Below are 22410 nucleotides of genomic sequence, written 5' to 3'. Positions count from 1 at the left end.
GCAATATGTCAAGTTTAAAAAACGGTCAGCTGGACATAATCGATCTGCGAAATGCTGCAAACTCTGCTATTTATATGAGCTGCAAAACATGGGAGCACAACACCTACAATAAAATCAATTACTAAAGTACTAGTACCAATATCAATGTTAGTGCGGCAAACTTAGTAATTATATGTTTTTCAAAATGGCTGCAAAATATTTTGACGACTGTTTCGGTAATTTTACTATATCAAATTTACGAGTCAGGATCTTAGCAAGAATACGCAGTGGGCGATCATTAAAGACGTGTACACCTTTGTCAGTGATCTTCAGAAGGCAAAACAGAGTTTAAGCTTTGATATAGTCATTTTGCCATTTGAACAAATATGCTGTGTAGTCATTTGAGCAAGTAATAAGTCCTATTTTGACCAAAAACAAAAATGAAAGAGAAAATTTCTAAACCACTCATACAGCAAATGACTTTCCATTCAACATATATCGTCGATTTCATTATCCTTCAACCTTTGCCCATTCAAGAAGAAATACCAGGTATACAGACATAGTGTGTCCAATATAAGAACCCGATTGTTTCAGTTTCGTATAATATTTAACATGGCTCATCTGATCTATTTCAGGAAGTAAGCGATTAAATCAACATGATCAATGAGTTCTGGGTTGTACAATTAGCTAATGAAAAGCAGCTTTAGAACACTTGTTTGAGGAGGATATAGCAGGAAGTGAATCCCGCTCACAGCGCCTATTACACATGGTAGACTTCAGCTTGAAGGTTGTCATTGGATGTGATTCATTATAAGTGTGGGCTATAAAGAGACAGAGATTTAGACCATACTGACATTGATGACACAATTTCAGGGGGATGCTTCCTCTGTGATAAACATAGTAATGTAAAATGGTTCGTGATATTAGGAAGGAAATATGCGATGACATGACGGCTACATATGATTCTGTGCACCTTGGAAAACTCGTTAAAAATCATTAATTAAAAAAAATCAAACTATTCTTTAAAATCTTGGACTAACTCGAAACACACGATAAGAAATATGTTTTTCTTTTTTCAGGTATAAATTGATTCACTCTGAGTTATTCACATCACAGCATAACCTACAGCTACCAAGTACAAAGCAGATTGAAGACAAGGTAAACACAAACGCAGACAACGCAATAATTATCATGTATTGATATATTATATCATCAATGTCACAAATGGCACAGTATAAGAGTTATTAAAGGCAAATGTCATTTCACACGATGTTGTGAATAAGGAGAAGGGGATGAAGTATGTTTCGCTTAATCCCTATTGAATGAATGGAAGTAGGCATGCGTGTTATGAATAAACGAGAAAATATACTAAACGATAAGATCATAATAGTACAAGATATATTCATCGTACCATTTAAGCTCCACCCCATTCCTTCCCATACCTCCCCTCTTCCCCCCGTGTCTCCTCATTCCTTTATATCCAAACGTTCATCACTCACCATTGAGTCATCCCTTTAACAGTGATGAGGGGAAGTGGGATTTGGGTCTGTTTGTTGTTGTTGTTGTTGTTGATGATGGTTTATTATCTAGTTTCAAACAACAAGTATTATGCACGTATTCATACATAGTTTGTATGGAAATAACAAGATTCAATCTATCGTAATTTTTCATCACTATACAATACGTTGTACACATAAATCATGTAGTACTATGTACTATGTAGATCCATACTACCTTGTTCTTGATGGCTGCCTCTGAGGATATTATGATGTGACACGTGGCTGTCTAAACATAAACAAGATACCCAAGAAGTATTTAAAAATACGTAATAAAACAGTCGTCTAAGAATAAGAAGAAGGAGAGGAAGAGTGAGGAAAGAGTTCAGAGATAAGTTGTACAGAGTGAATCACAAAATGTATTTGTATTGACGTCTACGTATAAGGAGTATAGCCAGGCGAAAACTAGAAATTACTTGTATATGAAATGTATGCCTGTTTTGGATATCACCGCTTGAGTGTATTGTTGTGCATGTGCGTGTTAGTGAAAGAAGAGTGTGTTATGATGATTTTTTTTTAAGTTGATAAGAAGTGGCCTGTCATAAAAACCTATGTACTCGCCGTTTTGATCGTAGCATACACTAAACCATACACGCTAATCAGAAAACATGGCTAAATTCTAGTCATGTTCTAACCTGTAAGAGTGCAATATCGGATTCATTTCCGTTATGACAAATTTGTAACGATAAAGTAGTGCAAGTCACTTCACAGATTTCTTTATTATCCTTATTTTGGTCCTGTTTTCCATTGGGTCTACCACTACATTTTTTGTATACTGTATTCTGTCAAAGTGCGGTGAGTGAAATGACTCTTTGTAATGTCTGTCTCGAATGGGGACGTGTGCAAAACCCATGCAAATTAGGGCGTGAAACCAGCTATGCACGGTTCGTCCACCCACTTTATCCTTTCTACCATGCTCTGTTTTTGCAGTCTCTTGCAGCCGATATAAGCCTTGCAAATTTGTTACAAATTCATTGCGATTTTGAGTGAGCTGAAAGACATACAACCAGAGAAATACGGAGAACTTTCATCATGGCACTTGGACTGTCACTAATCTTGATAGCATGTGCTCTGGCTGTGACAGGGGCTGATAGGGTAGACACGCCTGAAGAGGCCATGGTAAGTCAAATTTCCAGCCCTGTGATAACGTTTGTTTTCTATTTTCAAATTTCCGAAATCTGTACGCATTTTTCTTTCTTGAAATAATGTATCATAAATCAAGACTTGCCTTGCAATATTAGAACTGAAATAACCTTCAATGATTCTTTATTGAGAACTAACGTTATATTTTTCTCTTTATAAGGCTTCGAATGTTTATCCAAAGTTCTACCTATCATGCAAGCAGTGTGAGACTGCTCTGGGTTTACAACCACTCACATGATGAGGAATGACAAACAAATTGAAAAGCATCCGATCAGGATCATTTCTGGCTTCACTAAATCTTTTGGGGTTTTTCTTTTCGATGTCATGATGAATTCTAAGATTATACACAGAATCGCTAAGAATCTTAACACAAGTTAATATCTGTATTTCGCGTCTCATCTTCTTGTATAATAACACAGTGTCTCAGAGAAAGCATGAATGACTTAGATTCATGTTACTGCAGTTGCTTTTAGCCGTGAAACAATCAAAACATTGTATTGAAAACCTTTCTTCTCCTGTTTACATTACCACACAGGCGTATCTGAATAAGTACCAGTATTTGCAAACCTCTGAAATGAAAGACGGAATGCCCATGACAAACGACATCTACGTGCAAGTCATCAAGTACTTCCAGGAATTTAATAACATGACTGTTACGGGTGAGATTATACTCATCAGTTGAAGGATTGTCAGAGACTATTGTCAAGGCTGAAATCCACTTATTTTATTCACATCCTCTTTCTATTACGTGATTAGATTTCAGTGTGTTTAAGTGTTGTTTATTTCTGTCTAAACTAATAATTTGGTACATATTAGACCGCATGATACTTTCCGCGTTTTGCATTTCAAACAGAATTGTTTCACATCTAATTCATTTTTTTTTTTACATTTTATGCACAAAGTCATTATATTCTAACATTCTGTTTGATTGGTGTTTGCCAACAATTCTAAAATAGTGTTGGGAATCCTACAAAGCTTGATATAATTTATACAATTTTGGTATTCACATGGATGTATCAATAGCTCTTAAAAATATTTTTCAATAAGTGAATACTCTTAGTTACGATACACGTTACGTTTTCAGGATAACAATAGTCCCATGTTTGTGTAATCTGTTTTGAGAAAAAAAAAGAACTTGCTTTAAAAAAAAACAGAGTTAAAAGACAAGAGCAAATGAAATTCAGTCATTCCAACTCGTCGCATTTACGTTTAGATGAATCATAAAATAGGAGATAAAAATGAAAAATTATTGAACATTTTGACGACTGATGCTGATTAGGTTTTTTTTTTTCAATTCGTGTCAAAATAATGAAGGTGAACTGGATGAAGCGACGTACGCGTTGATGAACATGCCTCGGTGTGGTATGCCGGACATGTCCGAAGACCGGGAGAAAGATATGGTTCGGCGCAAGAAACGTTATTCACTGTCGGATCAGCGTTGGCCAAGGAACGAGTTGACTTGGCGTATTAACTCGCGCACGCCTGACCTGAGTGCATCTGCCGTCGACCAGATCATGGAAAGAGCACTGAAAGTGAGTACCATAATCCCTTTACCCTGGCCTTAAGCTAAGTGGGCTCTTTCTTCTCTTATTTCTCGTACAGTACTTCTTTTACTTGAGAAGGAAAAGTGACATTTTCTTATCTTTTTTGTTTCATGTGAACAACGTGATATGTATAATTTAAGGCTTCCAGTTTACATTTAAGGCTATAAATGAACAACACTTACAGTATATGCATGATAAAAAACAAGACATGTAACTACATTGATTACAGTGTCTCTTCTTCCGCCACGTCACGTTCTCCCTTGGTAGCCCTTTTTTTTTTGACTGATTTGTATTTCTACTTCCTCAACGGATGTAATAATTATGAATTTGTTTTAGACTCTGAATTTGGAAACTGTCCAAACTCAAGCTTTGAGATTGAAATACTGCAAGGCGCTGGAGTGACTTTTGTTTTTATAAGGTCCACCCCTCCCCCCCCCCCCCCCCCCCCCCTCCCCATCGGGCATTCAAGAAAATCATTCTGATAAAATCTGATATTTGTTGGTCATCCACATTTGAAAAACAATTCTTATCAGAAGTTCTCTGCATTTTTTCACAGAACATGTTTATTTTGTGACACTGACATATGACCTTGTATAGTTATCTATTCGTGAATTTATCAGTTTGATTTTTCTGCCTTAAAAAAAAAGAAAGAAAGAAAGAAAATGGTAACCTGGAACGGAAATGTTTGGGAAATGACATGTTTTTTCTGGTTACTGACGTTAACGTGGTTCATGCATGTTTCTGCTCTATAGGTCTGGAGCGACGTGTCAGCACTCAGCTTTACAAAAGTGACCAGTGGAGATGCCGATATCATCATCGACTTCGTGCGAGGTAGACATACTGCTTTGGACCCCAACGATTTCGACGGACCCGGCAACGTTCTCGCGCATGCCTTCTTTCCTAATCGGTTTAGTAGCCTCGCAGGCGACGCCCACTTCGATGAAGACGAAATGTTCACAGAAAATACAAACCGAGGTTTGTGTGATGCTCCCATGCTTTTCTTTTCAAGAAAGAGAAAAAACTTGGTCGATGTGTTTACAGCTGTTATTACTGTTTTAGTTTCCCTGGTGCACATCTTGCAATTTGTTGAAATGAGGCAAAATATTGCGACATATAGGACTTATCGTGACTTCCTAGAACTAGTCTTCATTGCTTTGCAGCTAACAAGCGTTCTACGCTGACACACGAAACTAAAAATATTATGTTTTATCATCGTTTCATTGTATTGTTATCCAAACTTCCGATGTTGGTTTTTTTTTTTTTTTTGGTTAATACAGGGAATAAGTACCCATGCATTAGTGTTTTACTGTCATCTGATATTGCATGCACATTGCTGGTGTTGGGGAGTATGTTCTTATAATATGAGAAGCTTTTGAACTGTTAACCTATCACTAATTTAGTGGAATGAATTTCTAATATCTATATCAATGTATTCAGTTAAGATGAATCTGAATTCATATGATACAAACCCCTCAAAAAAGTTTGGAAATCTGAGTTTGATCAATCATTTCTCCTATTTTCCTTAGAAATGATTTAATTGTGCTTAGTACCACAGAAAGATTGTTTAGTTCTCTTTAAAATGGTACCATACTTGTTATGATTTTCGTGTACATTAGTAGAGCAGATAAGCCGAAGAATTGTGCAAAATTTGACTAAAGCATGAAACTTTCACCATTGTTAGTACATGCTATAAGATTAATTTTAAGATCGGGAGGTAAGTCTGAATTGACCTCTGATGACCTCTAGAGGTCAATGACCTCAAAATCTAAGAAAATTGATATTTTGCGTCATTGGTTAATGATAAACACAGTAATGATGTACTAAAACTTAATTTTTGTCACGGTGAAATTGTCTTTATGTTCCACAGAGCCCTGACAGGTTTCTACCTTTGACCTCTGATGACCTCCAGAGGTCAATGACCTCAAAATGTCAGAAAATTGATATTTTGCATCATTGGTTAATGATAAAACACAGTAATGATGTACTAAAACTTAATTTTTGTCACAGTGAAATTGTCTTTATATTCCACAGAGCCCTGACAGGTTTCTATCTTTGACCTCTGATGACCTCCAGAGGTCAATGACCTCAGAATGTCAGAAAATTGATATTTTAATGCGTCACTCAAAACTGAAACACGATACTTATGTACTAAAAACTAAATTTTTGTAAGAGGAATTGCCTCAATGTTCCACTGAGCCTTTCGAGTCAGATTTCTACCTTTGACCTCTGATGACCTCAGATGACCTATGATGAGGCCAATGACCTCAAAATGTCAGAACATTGATATTTGGTGCAATTGGTTGATGACAAACATGATTTACATGTTATATTCATTTGTATTACAATTGAATTGTTTTCCTATTTCACAGAGCAAGAGAAATTACTCACGTGTCTCTACCTTTGACCTCTGAGGAAGGTGACAGGTCAATGACCTCAAAATATCAGAATATTGATATTCTATGTATAGTCAATGGTCAACTTTGTAATACCCGATGTACAATCATTTATGCTATAATAGAAGAATCTTGTCATTCCATGGAACATTGGTCATTAGCCTGTGCATTATATCCAACTTTGACCTCTCAGGACAATGAGAGGTCACTGAGGTGACATGTGTAGGCTTACCTGTATTGATGTTTGGCTTCATTGGTGTAATCGTAAATGCTTAATCATGCACAAATCACGCATTGACAAAGTAAAATGTAACAAGTAAAAAATATGCATACATACAAAGTATGTATGCATATTCCACAGAGCATTGGTTTATAGTAACAGGTCTCTGAAATGTGAGAGGTCAACTACTTCAGAAATAAAGCTTAAGTTTCTTGAGTGATGGCAGTGACCTCAAATATAACTGTTATGTTTCGGTTAGTTATGTAGACTAGCAAATATAGGCAAATATGGCCATTATCTCGACACTCGAGGAAAACAAGGCCCACGAGACTGAAATACAGAGTGTTTAATCTATTCAGTGTAAGTCTCATAGATCTTTTCCCCCATTTGTCGGACTCATTATGGGACTGGTTTGCCTAAGTGTCAAGCTCATGGGCAATCTTTGCATAGTTTCCAGCTGGTGGGCTTGTATTGGCCAGTGTAAAGCTGGTGGGTTGTTACAGTATGACTGCGATGAATGACTCATGGTCCTGGAGTATACAGTCCACAGCTGCGACATCATGGACCATCTTGAAAACTTCGACATACTGTGAGGCCCAACATGCATTCCACATGAAGCAATCCTGTGTATTGCAACTAGCTTTTGCCATCCGAGACCTACCCAGGGAATAGATAAGCATTGATGGCAAACCATGGAGAAAGCGGATTGTGCAAAATATTTTGGAGTTCCAATAGGAGGCTCAGCTGGAATCAAATCGCCACAGCAGCTTAAAAAGGTTATAATTCAACCAAAGACTCTCTCCAGACGAAGATACGAGTATCATAAAGTTCAGGTGTTTTGCTACTCCATGCCGCTCAGGACTGTCCTGGAATATGCATGCATCATCTGGGATCCATTCACCCAGGTGAAACATCATGAAGTTTGGAATGATCCAGAGAAGTTATGCACTCTTTAGCTGCAATGACCATCATATGCAAAACAAGTAGTGTTACAGCCACACTTGAAAAAACAAAACAAAGCAAAACAAAACAAAACTACAATGGCAATCCCTGTAAGAAAGTACAGCACAGGCAAATTCAGCGATTATGTTCTGCATCAAGAACCCCACAATATCCACTCCGCGGGAAGTTGTGGCTCTATTGCTGCATTCTTCAAAAAGGGCCAATGACCAAAAATGTCAGGCCTACTCCCAAAAAAGGTGGCGGCTACTCTCGGCCACTGTCTCTTGTATCTCTCTGAAACACTTCAGGAGAGAGATACTCAATATTCAGCTCTGTTATTAAAGATACATATGTCTCTCTTTTTGTTTTTGCATTTGTTTGTTGTTTTTTGCTTCATATGGCTCTTTGGATACCTTCTTTAACCAATTAAGAAAAGGCTCCATGGCAGATTACAAGATTACACAGTATAATGAAGAAGAAGAAGAAGAAGAAGAAGAAGAAGAAGAAGAAGAAGAAGAAGGAGAATAGGAAACGAGATCTGCTGTCAATGATGCAGAGCCAATACCAATCAGTTCCATGGCAGATCTTAGTCGGCACTGCAAAGGTTTGGATGTTTCTCTCTGTTGACAAAGGATATTCTAAAGCTCCAAGTAAGTCCATGGGGTGGTTTACATTGTCTGGGCATAGAGGGTTGGGTTGGGTATATGAGGATATGATGCTTTATTATAACAATTAGGTCTGAGATATCTGTTTTTATGTTTGTTTTGACCATCCCGCATGGATCTCCAACGAAAAGGAATGATAATGTGTTAGACTCAACCGCCACTGTGTTTTTTCAATAGATTTTGATATTACTTTGTAGTTGAGAAAAAAGTAACCGCTCATTGTCCTAGATGGAAGTCAAAATTGAACTGTGTGTGGAATACTCTGCATACAATTTTGGACACACACACACACACACACACAGTGACACACACACACAAAATGCATTTTTAAAAATATAATTATTATTTCATAAGCGGCTGGCCATTACAAACTAATGAGACCAGACATCAATATTCTTACATTTTGATGCATATCTTTCAATATCCTCCAGAGGTCAGAGGATCATCGCTAATGTTCATGTGAAATGAGTACACGCCTTTTGAATTGCTCACTTTTATTGCTATAGAAATACACAATATGTACATCATGTCAATCATTAAATATTGTATCAGTTTCATTTTCTGTCTTGGATTATTTTTTCTATGTACAAATAATATCGTGGCAAAGTAAACAACTTTCACATCAAAATATAAACGAGAATACTAAAAAAGAAATAGATGTAATAACGTGCCAGGCAAATACCAGGCCTACATCATCTTAAGGTATACAGGTGAAGGAAATCACCTTATTGATAAACAATTTACTTGCCTGGGATAGCGACCACTGAACAATATTGTTTCTTAAAACTCTCTCTTCTTTTCAACAAGTGGAATAAAACACATGCACATACCGGGGCATCAGTTTGGAGGAGGAGTGGGGTGGTGGCAGGGATAGTTGACCCCCACCCCATTAAATTCTGAGATGTGGACTATGTTTTGTTGTTAGTTTTTGTTGTTGTTTTTTGTTTTTTGCTTTTGAGACAGAAAACTGCCCAAGTTTTTCACTTTAAGTGTGCATCGGATTGTTAAAATTTAATTCTGAAATGCAAAATCTCCCTTCTGTGAGAGGGGATATCTCCTTTCAATAGACTCCTTCCCCCTGCTTGGTTCCTTCCACAGATACATGTATAACATACTTTGGGGAATGATAATTTCCCTTATTCTATGAAAAATGTTTTTAAGAGATATCTTTATTTGAATTCCAGAGATGAAAAGGCTTTCCTATATATGCACGATTGTTCATTTTGGAGGGCAAGAGGCATTTGCCCCGCCTCCCGAGAAAATATGGGAGGGGGAATGGTGGGGACATAGAACTTTGCCTCCAAGTATTTCCTGAGATGGAGATTTTTTTTCTTCACTTTTTTGATAGAAAATGAATTGTCACTGAACATTTCAGCTATAGGATGCACCAGATTAAAAGGCAGAATCTCCTTTGCATACCCCCTCCCCCACACTATCTTTCGTTATGTCCTCTTCCATATACGCTCAGTGCTTTTGTCCCATTTTTGTTCTATATCATCAAAAAGTATGTACTAGATCTTTAATTTCAGTTCCGACATATTAAAGAAAATCCCTCTTTTTGGAGGGGGTAGTGTATCTTTCAATTAACAATCCCTCCTCGGTTTCTACCCTTAGATTTGGTACACTCCTTTTACTGATAATTTCCCAAATATTCCATCATAAATGTGTATACTGGATTTTTTTTTTACATTTCTATTCTTACTGCAAACGCTCTCTCGCATGGGAAGGATTGGGGGACAGCCCCTTTCATACCCTCCTCTCGCTGTATCAACCTCTCCTCCATGCATTGATTATGGCTACACATTTGGGTATGGACTTTTTTTTCAAAATGGTAGTTCAACCAAGAGTGGCACGAGATCATTGAATTGCAAACAAGAGAATGCAAAAGCTCCATAATGTGGGAGGGGGATACCTCCACCCACATCCTTCTGTCGATTGGTCTCCCTCCATAGATGGCTGACTTACTACACCTTTTTGATACAAATTTCGAGGTATTCCTTCAAAAGTGCCTGTGTGCCAGGTCGTTGAATCTCATTTCTCAAAATACAAGAGCTCTCTCGAATGGGAGTGGAATACCCTACCCTCGCCAACGCTGCGCTTGATGGGTTCCCATCCATATAGACTTGGTACACCTTGGTGATTCATAATTTTCCAACTATTCCCCAAAACGTATGCATCAGATTCTTTAAAAAAAAAAAACTTCGTCTTTGGGAGGAGGGTAGGTGAGATGCGCCCACACCCCATCAACTTCCGTATAAGTGATGACGCACACATTAAACAAGAGCTACACTGAATCACTGATTTCAGGTCTAAACCTGCAAAAATCCAATCCTTCACCCACATCCTCCCCCTCCCCCTCTGCTTCATTCCTTTGCACCATGAACTTATGCTTTTACATATTTTCCAATCCCCCCCCACGTGAAAAAAGATCGACACCCCTTGCTCTGTGCACATACCCGACTTAGATAATTACCTGAAAAGTTCTGCGGAATGAGTAGCCACTTTTTTGGTAACAGAAATGCATGGTTTGTAAGCCCTACATTATAAACAATTATTAACTATTAACTATTGCAATATCAATATTAACATCCTCACATTTCATTCGAGGTATTTGACCTTGTGTGATTTTCATAGGTGAACGGTAATGGCTCGTTAATAAGCAGGGCCTACGAGTGCTCTCTAGAACATCATCATGTTTACCATTGATGGTGCCAAACTATTCTGATACTTTGAGGTCATTGATCTCTCGAGATCATCAGAGGTCAAAGGCAGAAACTCGTCTGTGTGCCTTGGAATATGAAGACGATGTCATTGTACACAGATATGCTTGTTTTGTACATCTTTACCATGTTTGACCTTTCACCAATGATGACATAGTTCAATATTCTGATATTCTGAGGTCATTGACCTCTCAAGGTCATCAGAGGTCAAAGGTAGAAACCCATCTGCTCTTTAGAATATGAAGACAATTTCATTGTAAGACAGATATGTTTGTTTTGTACATCTTAACAATGGTTACCATAACCAATGACATCACAGATCAATATAATATTTTGATCATTGACCTCCAAAGGTCATCAGAGGTCAAAGGTTAAAACCCGGCAATGCTCTGTGGAATCAGAAAATGGTTTCCCTGAAGTATAGATGCATGTTTAGTGAATCATAACCACATATATCATTCACAAATGTCTAAAAACATCGATATTTTGATATTTAAAGTTCATTGACCTCTGGAGGTCATCAGAGGTCAAAGGTAAAAACCTGTCAGTGCTCTGTTGAATCAGGAAATGATTTCTCTGTGGTATAAATGTATATTTAGTGCAACATAACCACATATATCATTCACAAATGTCTAAAAACATCGATTTTCTGATATCTAAAGTACATTGACCTCTGGAGGTCATCAGAGGTCAAATCAGACTTACCTCCCGATCTTAAAATAAATCTTATGGTATGTACTAACACTGGTGAAAGTTTCATGCTTTAGTCAAATTTTGCACAATTCACGTGATTTTGAGGGCTTATCTGCTCTACTACATGGAGGTGCAGTGTTTACAAATATGAGGTAAAGTCAGAATTTGACAGCTGCAAAGTGGCTCAATTTTTGATGTCCCTGTAGGAGGTTCCTCGTTATGAGTGAGTTCCCCATTGTTTCTTTGGTGTTCATTTACTGTAACATCAGCATTTTTTGTGGAGTGAAACATGTATGTGTTCAACCATACAGACACACACACACACACACACACACACAAACACAAACATAAACACAAACACAAACGATCATGACTCAAGCCATTTTATCTCACAGAACCTCGCCACATTAACCACAACAAAGACATAAAGAAGTGAAATGGCATGCTCTTGATTTTGTTGGAGTTTCATCTTTATTTTGTCTTCATTTTGTCGTTATTTTGTCTTTACTTTATGTTTACTTTGTCTTTATATTGTCAATGAACATGATCGGGGCTCAGTATCTGGCGGACGACCCAAGTGCTTGCACCACCGCCCGGCACCGTGTCCTCATGTTGTTGATTAGCTTCGTGATTCGCTGCTGAGGAATGGCGTTCCACTCGTCAACCATCTGACGGAGTCCTGCCAATGTCGTTGCATTTGTGACCCTCTTCCCCACAGCTCGGCCAAGTTGATCCCAAAGATATTCTATGGGGTTGAGGTCGGGGCTGCATGCAGGCCAGTCCATTCTAGTGATGCCGTCTCTCTCGAGAAAGCTGCGCACAAGTCTCGCTCTATGTGGTCTTGCGTTGCCATCTTTTTGAAGCATTTCAGCTTCAACTTGCCCTATGGCGCGGGCTTTTTGAACATTGCTTACACGTGGCATGATATACAACCATAAAACTTGATGAGCTATCAAAATTGCCTGGCATGGCACCACTGAAAACTTGAATGTGAAGTTAAGATGTCTATTGAAATTTGCCTTCATGGCTGACCAGTTGAGAACAAGAGACATAACACAAAAGAACGTATTCTCTACTTACTCTTCACGACCATTCTCACTCATAAAGACCGTTCTGGTTCATGTTGCAACTTTTCAATGCAGTCCTTATTTGAGTACAGCCCTTTACTTGATAGCATAATCATAATGAGTAGGATATCATTTTAAAAAAAATTTAACAATCTTTCCATTGATATCAAGCATGTATTGTATAGTGCTTACAAACTGGAGAAATTTACAACTGAAGTCAGATTTCAAAACTTTTTTTTTGAGGGGTTTATGTTCACTCTTCACCTTTTGCTCAGGAATTAACCTGTTCCAGGTAGCCGCTCATGAGTTTGGACACAGTCTAGGCCTCGGTCATTCTCAGATCCAAGCGGCCCTGATGGCGCCTTACTACCGAGGTTACGTTCCAAACTTCGAACTCCACGAGGACGACATAGCCGGGATACAGGCTCATTATGGTGATTTTTTAGTCTTCACATCTCCCTCCATCAACGAAAGATATTATCATAGCAATGCTCGTAGTGAAATTAAGTACGCTATTTTACATCTTCAGTCGGTAATGTAGATTTTCCTTCAAGCCACAGGTCTCAGTATAGCAAAATATTTGAAATGGTTTCTCTCACATTGATTTTAAAAAGTCACATTTACACAATATGCTACGTTTGTGGGACCTCCCCCCCCCCCCAAAAAACAAAACAAAACAAAAAAACAACAACAACAACAACAACAAAACAAAAACAAAGCTGAAGTGAAGTTTTCTTAACACAAAATCACCCCATGTCTCTATACATCAAGTATTTCAAAATGATGTAAATTCAAAAGGCTAGAAGAAAAACGCTGATATATCGTTAATATTAATGAATGTCTCACATGAAATTCATCTCGTGGAAGAGAATAAATAATACTTTAGTTATTGTGAAAATCATTTTTGCTGTAGGTTTCTGAGCAAATCATTCCAGTTGGATCTTGAAAAAGAGTGGACAACATGACAATTCGATATCAATGTGCACTTCTTACGCTCTCAAGTAATAGGCCCACCGTCTAGCAAAAGCATAATTACTCCACTTTGCTCTCGACACTTTTCCTTGTTAACTGCGGTCATTGACAGGTCCTAATGTCGGCGTGCCGGAAGAGATGGGCACTCCATTGACCCCAGTGGAAAACTGCATGGGAGATGTGTCCTTTGTCACACGGACACAAGATGGCAGCGTATACATCGGAGTAGGTGAGTATGAAGAACGTATGGCTTTTCTGGATCTTTTTTGACGTAATATTTGCCTCTGAATCAAAACTCGAGAACTTTTTTTTACTGCAAGGAAAAATGTACATTTTGATATGCACTCATATTGATCTTAATTAATCATAAATCAGATATTGAAAACGTAATTCGAACAACCAACACTTTCTCTTTGCCAGGTACACAAGTGTTCAGAAGAGTTAACGGCCAACTTGTCGCGGGATACCCCAAGCCAATCAGTGAGGAGTTTCCTGGTCTGCCCAATGAGCTGGATGCCGCTTTCTTCTATGAGCCATGGGGAAGGACATATGTATTCAGGGTAAGTCTGCAACTCTTAGTCTACAAATAAACGAACAGCTTGTATCATTAAACAGGTACGAAAACAGCTTCACTATTTTACACTGTAAGAGATCAATCTTTGCTTTAGACTTAACGTCTGACCTGGATAGTTGTCTTGTGAAGTTCGCCGAGGACGGAAATACAGTAAGTAGAAATATGTTAAGCACAATCAAAGCATGAACAAAAATGAGGAATATACGCACCATTACCAATGGATCTGGAGACAACTCAGCAATCGCACGAAAAAGAGATAGAGAAGTTGAATAGGGTGATTGAAGGATACGAATCGCGCATCGCCTGCCTGGAAAAAGAAAGTAACGACCTTGAACAATACTCCAAGCGGAATTGTTTACTCTTTTTCGGGGTGCCGGAGTCAAAAGAAGAAGACACCACCCAATTAGTGTGCAAATTATCGTGGAAAAACTGCATGTTGATCTCCGGCAATCTGAAATAGACAGATCACATCACCTTCAGCGTCGAAACCATGGCAACGAAGGAAACGAAAGATCTGGGGGAGCGCCAGCTAACGGTCGCATGCAAACCAGAAAAGGGCGGCGTGAGGACCAATGCCATCCAAATAGTCACTCGGCACCACGACCACTACTAGTCAAGTTTGTGTCATACCAGACCAGGATGCAGGTTATCAAAAACCGCAAACTCCTAAAGGGCTCGCGCATGTCAGTTCAGGAACACCTGACAAAGTAAAACCAAAACCTACTCGCCAAAACCAGAGCGCACTCGGCAGTGAAAGACGCATGGTCATCGGACGGGAAGACTGTTGCAATGATCCGGGCGACCGGAGGAAAGTTTGTAACTCGAGGGATCAGTGGAGAAAACGACCTTCCTAAAGACTAGTTTAGAAAATTGAAAAAAAAACAAAAACAAAAACAAATGACACTGGACATTTGATTTTGATCAACATGTCATATTGATTTTTGATCCATGTGTTAGTTGTTCAAAGCCTAAAAGAAATAATCACAAAGGAATACAATGTGTAAAGTGTCATAATTGGGTTCATATCAAGTGTGTTGGGATCTCTGAAAGTGAGTACCGGTATGATAATCCATGTCATGAATTTTTAAATTGGGAATGCTCTAAATGTATGTTACATTATTTACCAAATTACGTAATAGATCAAGATGAATTGCCTCCCAATAATAGTAATTTTATTAAAAAACCGCGTTTTTCTGTTAAATGTCAAAATGATAGTTTGAAGTTTAAAGAATTATCACAGGAAGGACTTCGGATTTTACATCTGAATGTACGCAGTTTGACTAGAAATCTCTCTGAAATTCATTTGTTGTTAATTCAAAATGGCGTTGATATTTCATCATTAAATGAAACCTGGTTAAATGATACAGTATTGGATCATGAGATTCAAATAGACGGTTACCGCATGATTCGAAAGGATAGAAATAGACACGGGGGAGGTGTTCTTGTATACGTAATAACTTACACTACTATGTATTGAAACACAGCAGCTTAGAACATTTAGAAGCTATTCCTCTTTTTATTACTCCTGATCATTCAAGAGCGTTCATTTTTGTGACATGGTATCGATCGCCTAACATCCCAATTTGTGTGTTTGATTATTATGAACAATTGATTTCATTTATTGACTCTTTTGGCCGAAATGTTATCGTTATGGGTGATGTCAATTGCGATATTATGAAAGATCCAATAAGCAATGGAACTAAGCATTTTAATCAAATAAACATTATTTATTCTTTAACTCAGATTAATACAACAGAGCATACAAGATGTTCCGATGCTTCAATTAGTTTAATCGATCATATGATGACAAACTCTCGCGATATGGTCAAGTCCCATGGTGTTATACAATCAGGGATAAGTGATCACTCAATCTGTTAGTTGATTTGGAATTATAATGTTTGTATTAAAGCCCCTGTGATAGTATCTTACAGAAAAATGAAAAATTTTGATGTGTTTCGACCAAAATCACTCTGAGAATGATCGCACAAAAGAAACAATCAACTGATGTTCAGGCGGTTTATTAACAGTGATATTGTGGGAACAGACTCGTAATCGGTTTTCACATCAGTACAATAATGATCACTAGAAACAAATATAAGTCAGTAATGGAATCACTTACATGTATTGCAGGCAAATCTTAAATCACGAAATCCCTACAGTTCCCTGGTAGTGTCCAAATACGATGCTTGATGCACAAATGAATGATCCGCGATGCACCGATGAATGATTCCTTAGACGTAAATCCAGAGGCACAGGTTACAATAGTCCGCGTTATAAATCCAGGGTATATGTCCACAATAGATCCACGGTATAATGTTCACAGCGAAATGTGGAGAATCCAACGACCACGTCCAATCGATGCGTTGAATGATGATTCACTTTATATTGTCCAGCTAGGAATCCAGCCCGTCACAGCTTTTCCGTAGCAATGTCCATTGACACAAACATGGTGTCTATCTCCAATGAGGGCACATTAATTCTCTGCAGGCAAAATGTCTCCCAGGCCTTATCTCCACAAACATAACAGGTCAGCAGGTAACACAGGACTGACTATAACAAGTCGCTTCAGAGCCAGAAGTGACGTAACTCTCAGAGCAGAGGTGTTGGGTACTCTGCCTACTGCAGAATTTCTCTGGCTTATATACTATCCATTCACCCTCTTCTAGCACATTCTGTAACTCTCTCCAACCTGGGGCCACATACCTGAACATACTAGCAAATCCTAGTTCCAGGAAACCTGGATGACTCACTGCATAACATCATTGCTAAAATTAACTACCAATCACATTGGGCTACAGGGACAGTGCCTCACTCAGCCAAACATGTAAGCACTTCCTAGAACATTCTGGAATGGGTGAAATTATTCTAGATTGAGCGAGCTATAATGTATTTCCTGTTACATGCATGTACTGTATAGCTACATTGTATACCACCTAGAAAATTCTCCACTGATCTGGTCAGCCTGTATGTACTATATCTATACCACATAGAATGTTCTCCATTAATCTGGTCAACCTGTGTACATTAAATACACATCAAAACAACCATGCATACAGTACATCATACATGTACATAATTACTAGTGTGTACATTTGTGACAGATGACAATACATTTCTAGATCAATTACGATCGCAACCATGGCATAATGTGTACGATAACGACAACATGGAGGAAGCCGTTAAAGGAATGGGAAGAATTATTAATGGAAGTTATAAACAATCACATGCCTATTCGGCACAAACGTGTAAAGAACAGATTCTGTCCTTGGATGTCTCCAGAGATCATTGAATTAATCAAAGATCGGGACAAACAGAAAAAATAAAGCACATAAAGTAAAGATTGAATTGTTAAAGACGCAAGAGGAGTTCACGAAAATCGAGCTGAAAAGAAAACATGAGGAACTTTGGAATAAATATAGGAAATTACGAAATCATGTTACACTTAAAATACGGAAATGTAAACGATCTTATTTTTCAGATAAATTAGCTTCCGCAAAGACATCTGGTGAAATGTGGAATGTGTTAAAATCTGTTCTCCCACATCGTTCCCCAAACAGTTCTCAACATGATAAATCTAATAGTGACAGATCAGAAGCCAATGTTTTTAACCAATATTTTGCAAATATTGGGTCAGAACTAGCATCGAATATTCCATCTGTTTCCCCTCCGTCTCATGCCTCGTATCACGTTGACTCCTTTAACTCTTCCATGCAAACTTCTCCCAAGTTCTCTTTTCAAACTGTTTCTGAAAATGAAGTTAGTGATCTTATCAGAAGCATGGAAAACATGAAGTCTGTTGGTGTAGATGGAATTTCTATGCACTTGTAAAAAAATTCTGCTCCTGTCATCGTTCCTTGTCTTACTTACCTTTTTAATAAGTCACTGTCAGAAGGCGATTTTCCATTACGCTGGAAATAGGTAAAAATTATTCCTTTGCATAAATCAGGTGATAAAACATTACCTTGTAATTATCGTCCTATTACAATTTTATCTTCTGTCTCAAAAATCCTCGAGAAGATTGCAGGCAAGCAATTCTCAGAGTTTTTAAAATCTAGTAATATACTTGCGGAGAAACAGTCAGGGTTCAGGCAAAAGCACTCAACTGTGACAGCTCTTGCACGTGTTTCCGACGATTGGTTAAACGCGTCTGACAATGGTTAATACACAGGAGCAGTTCTAATTGACATGAAAAAAGCATTTGATAAGGTTGACATCAGTATTCTATTAAAGAAAATTATGGATGCTGCTGCGCAAGGAAATAGTTTTGCCTGGTTTGAAAGTTATTTAACCAATCGTCAAATATGTACTTATTTTGTTCTGAAATGTCTGAGTTTGTTGATATCAATTACGGCGTACCTCAAGGTTCAATCCTTGGACCATTACTGTTCACTCTTTATATAGACGATATAATTCAGCAGGTACAACACTGCGACCTACAACTTTATGCAGACGATACCATTTTGTATTACTCTCACAAAGATGTTAATTGTATAGCTTATTTGCTGAACGCAGACTTGGAACGCATACATGATTGGATGTGTTTGAACAATCTTAGTTTGAATGTCGATAAAACGGAGAGTATATTGATTGGTACCCGTTCAATGTTGACGAAACGCAAAGACTTAAATGTTTATATTAGTGGAAAACATATTCGATGCAAAGAAGCCGTGAAATACTTAGGGATGATAATAGACCAAGAATTAAAATGGAATGATCATATTGAATATCTTTGTAAACAAAATCGGTAAATTGCTTAATTTTTTAGGTCATCTTCGAGTTTATATTAATGAATGTAATTTGAAATTGATTTACCGCACAATAATTCTTCCTATGTTTGATTACGCAGATGTAGTGTATGATTCCTCCTACCTGAAATATACCGATCAATTGCAGAAATTACAAAACAGGGCTGCTGGTAGAATAATACTTGGAATAAGTCCCTATAAACATATATCCAATCATGAATTACATCAAATTTTGAATTGGGAATCCCTAAAATCTCGCCGTATTAAACGTACTATATCTTTGGTGTATAAAAGTTTAAATGATCTCAGTGCACCATATATGCAAACTTCATTTCATTTTGTTTCACATCCATACAATTTACGCTCCTATGGAAATCTCTCCTTACCAAAGCCTCACACTCATTATTGTAAAAGAATGTTTTCATATCGTGGAGCTTCTTACTTTAATGATTTATCACGTGACGTTAAATTTGTAACTTCATACAATTTGTTTCTTTAAGAAATTGATCAATATATATCAAAATGGCTTTAATGGATTAACATATAATATATAATATATATATATATATATATATATATATATATATATATATATATAAGAAGAAAGAGTCTCAAGTACGCCATGGATCCAACGATTACAAATTTTTTTATTACAAAATTTTCGGTATGCCTCAGACCTTCGTCAGTGCAAAGACAATGATCATTGTCTTTGCACTGACGAAGGTCTGAGGCAGACCGAAAATTTTGTAATAAAACATTTTGTAATCGTTGGATCCATGGCGTACTTGAGACTCTTTCTTCTAATAATTACAACATTCGTAATCCAACACGTGGAAAATTGCAAGATGAACATATATATATATATATATATATATAAAGGTATCATGGATATTTTGGGCGGGGGGGGGGAGAGTGAGTCATAATGATGGTATAATTGGGATTGCAATTTATTTGATTCATCTGGTAGGTGTCAGAGGTATGTTTCCATTTTGTTCTTATCTTAATCTTGATTTTTTTTTCGTTTGATTTAAGACTTATTGATTTTCTTCATTATTATGTACGAGTAATTCATGTCTTTATCATTTGTGTATCACAACATTGTTATTTCTAGGACCCTCTCTGGAAAACAGCTGTGTTATGACAAACATAGCTGAGTAGGGTTATCCTTCCGTTCATTACTGAGATATATTAGCGGTTGTGATTCTTGATGTAGTACACCAAGATTGTGCGTACTGAAACAATTTGTGGAGCAATGTCGAAATATTAATTTGGAGATTTAATGTAAAAAACAAATAGCGCACGATCGTTCCTGCTAAGGGTTTTATTTTTTATTTTTCCGAGCTATTATCTACTTGATCTCTGCCATTCTATCGCGCATCTAATTCACCAGGGTGCTCAGTACTGGCGTCTGACCAACCGGAACATCGACCGCGGATTTCCACGAAGTATTGCTGACTTTCGTGGTCTTCCATCAGATCTGTCTTCAGCATTTGTTTGGAGTGGAAATGGTCGAGTCTACTTGACAAAAGGTAAGGATAAAGGAGATTTCATTTCTTTCTTTATTTGTCCAAAGTTATGTTTAAAACATGGCATGGAAAATTGTTTTTACACAAAATGTGAAAAATAGTCATGATAATAATTGTTTATAGAATAAACAGTCTACAGTTATGGTTTACTGAGAAAAATAGTGATAACTCCTTATATTTTAAGCTTTATTTGGAATCTTACGTATGGTAGGATGTTTTATCAGACAACTGACCTACGTATATGCATCAATGTGCTAACTCGAACATCCAATGTACTTCAAGCAAATACTTCTGCTGATTCTTGGACGCAACACCGTGACTGAGTCTGATCACAAGCAGTGAACAGCAGAGTGATAATAGCCGCACCAGTCAGAAAACAATTAAGAAGCAGGAAAATACCTGTAATGTTTTCTATCTGGTGGTGATATCGCCGTCGTCAGTACGGTAAAGTAAGCTGACAGGGGATAGAAATGAAGACAACATAATACTTATTCTCTGCCTTAGTGACTTCTGCTAACGCGAACATGACAGGCTAACACAGGGTTAGGTACATAATTTGTAATCACAAAAGTTTCTGTTGGGCCTACGTTAGACGACACGAAATCAATGTTGTCGCATAAGCTTCGCCTTGCGTTATTACAGCGTTGCCCGTGTTTGTTCTCTCCAAACACCGTCAGTGGTTAGAGGGCGTACGTTATTACTAGTAAATGCCCAATTTTGCTCCTCCAGTCTCTGTACAGCTAAGTATGAGTGGTAAACTCAGTTTGGAATTATAATTTCTACGTCTCCCGACAGGAAACCAGTACTACCGCCTCTCGACATATCTACGTAGAGTGGACCAGGGCTACCCTCGCCCACTAGCTGTCTGGGGAGGGCTTCCTTCTACGGTAGACGCAGCATTCCAAGACAGTAATAGGTTTACATACTTCTTTTCGGGTTTAAACTATTATCGATTCGACGATAGGACCTTTCAAGTGGACAGCGGCTACCCACAGAGTGCAGCCGTCATGTTTTTGCAGTGTGACCCCGCAGAACTTGAACTTGAATCATCGACTCCTACGTCAGACGCAGCGCTGACAATTCCCTCACTGCTCACTCTTGTGCTTCCCGCCCTTATGGGTTTTGTCTACAGCCATTAATCACTTTGGATTCACTCTTCGGCAACCTCACAAGGTTTCTAGAAAGTACCGTGTGCCCTGATGACACATACCATGTACTGAAGAACTCTTAAAGTGAAAATAAGATCTTGCATATGAAATGAATGTCATTGCAAAATTTGCTTCAATCATGATTTCTATGTACAATTTAATGTCTGTAGGATTAATAATGGTCTCACATGACCGTGTCTGCGCATAACCACTGTACATTGTAACATTCGATTTGCTCAGGCATACCATATTCAAACGATTAGAGTGATGCAAAGGTTGATGTGAATGTTTATTTCACAGTGTACACTGTCATTAATTCAGATATCAGTCTTTAGATTCATTGTCTTACTGACACATTCTTTTCATATTTTTATATTACATCCTCCACTAGAATGGGGTTTGATAGGCTTATTCATCTATAAGTTCCCAAATTCGTTTCAACCTTCACGACCTTACACTCAATCTGCGGTATCGAAACCGTCCGACATAATTGTCATATACGGAATATACAGTCATAGTATTA

At 37.8% G+C, this 22410-nt stretch overlaps 1 protein-coding gene across 1 annotated transcript; it reads left to right on the top strand.

Annotated features, from left to right (window-relative positions):
- The first annotated feature begins 2567 nt into the window (after window positions 1–2567).
- Window positions 2568–21878, top strand: LOC139730632 (collagenase 3-like). The gene is made up of 9 exons (XM_071641489.1): window positions 2568–2654; window positions 3214–3337; window positions 3993–4210; window positions 4975–5197; window positions 13198–13356; window positions 14007–14123; window positions 14315–14454; window positions 20604–20742; window positions 21535–21878. The coding sequence occupies exons 1-9, from the start codon at window positions 2568–2570 to the stop codon at window positions 21876–21878; spliced, it is 1551 nt and encodes a 516-aa protein (XP_071497590.1).
- Window positions 21879–22410: the final 532 nt, after the last annotated feature.

Source organism: Diadema antillarum, unplaced genomic scaffold (genome assembly GCF_040938485.1).
Source record: "Diadema antillarum isolate AM-2024a unplaced genomic scaffold, OU_Dant_1.0 seq00000324_RagTag, whole genome shotgun sequence".
In the NCBI taxonomy this organism is placed as follows: Eukaryota; Metazoa; Echinodermata; class Echinoidea; order Diadematoida; family Diadematidae; genus Diadema; species Diadema antillarum.
This window is presented reverse-complemented; position numbering and strand designations above follow the sequence as displayed.

Bases quoted from the DNA above. Each gene is read 5' to 3' on its own strand.
- LOC139730632 (XM_071641489.1), top strand. From the start codon at position 2,568: ATGGCACTTGGACTGTCACTAATCTTGATAGCATGTGCTCTGGCTGTG. The intron at 13,357-14,006 runs GTGATTTTTTAG...GGTCATTGACAG, and splicing joins CGGGATACAGGCTCATTATG to GTCCTAATGTCGGCGTGCCG. The intron at 14,455-20,603 runs GTAAGTCTGCAA...CTAATTCACCAG, and splicing joins GAAGGACATATGTATTCAGG to GGTGCTCAGTACTGGCGTCT.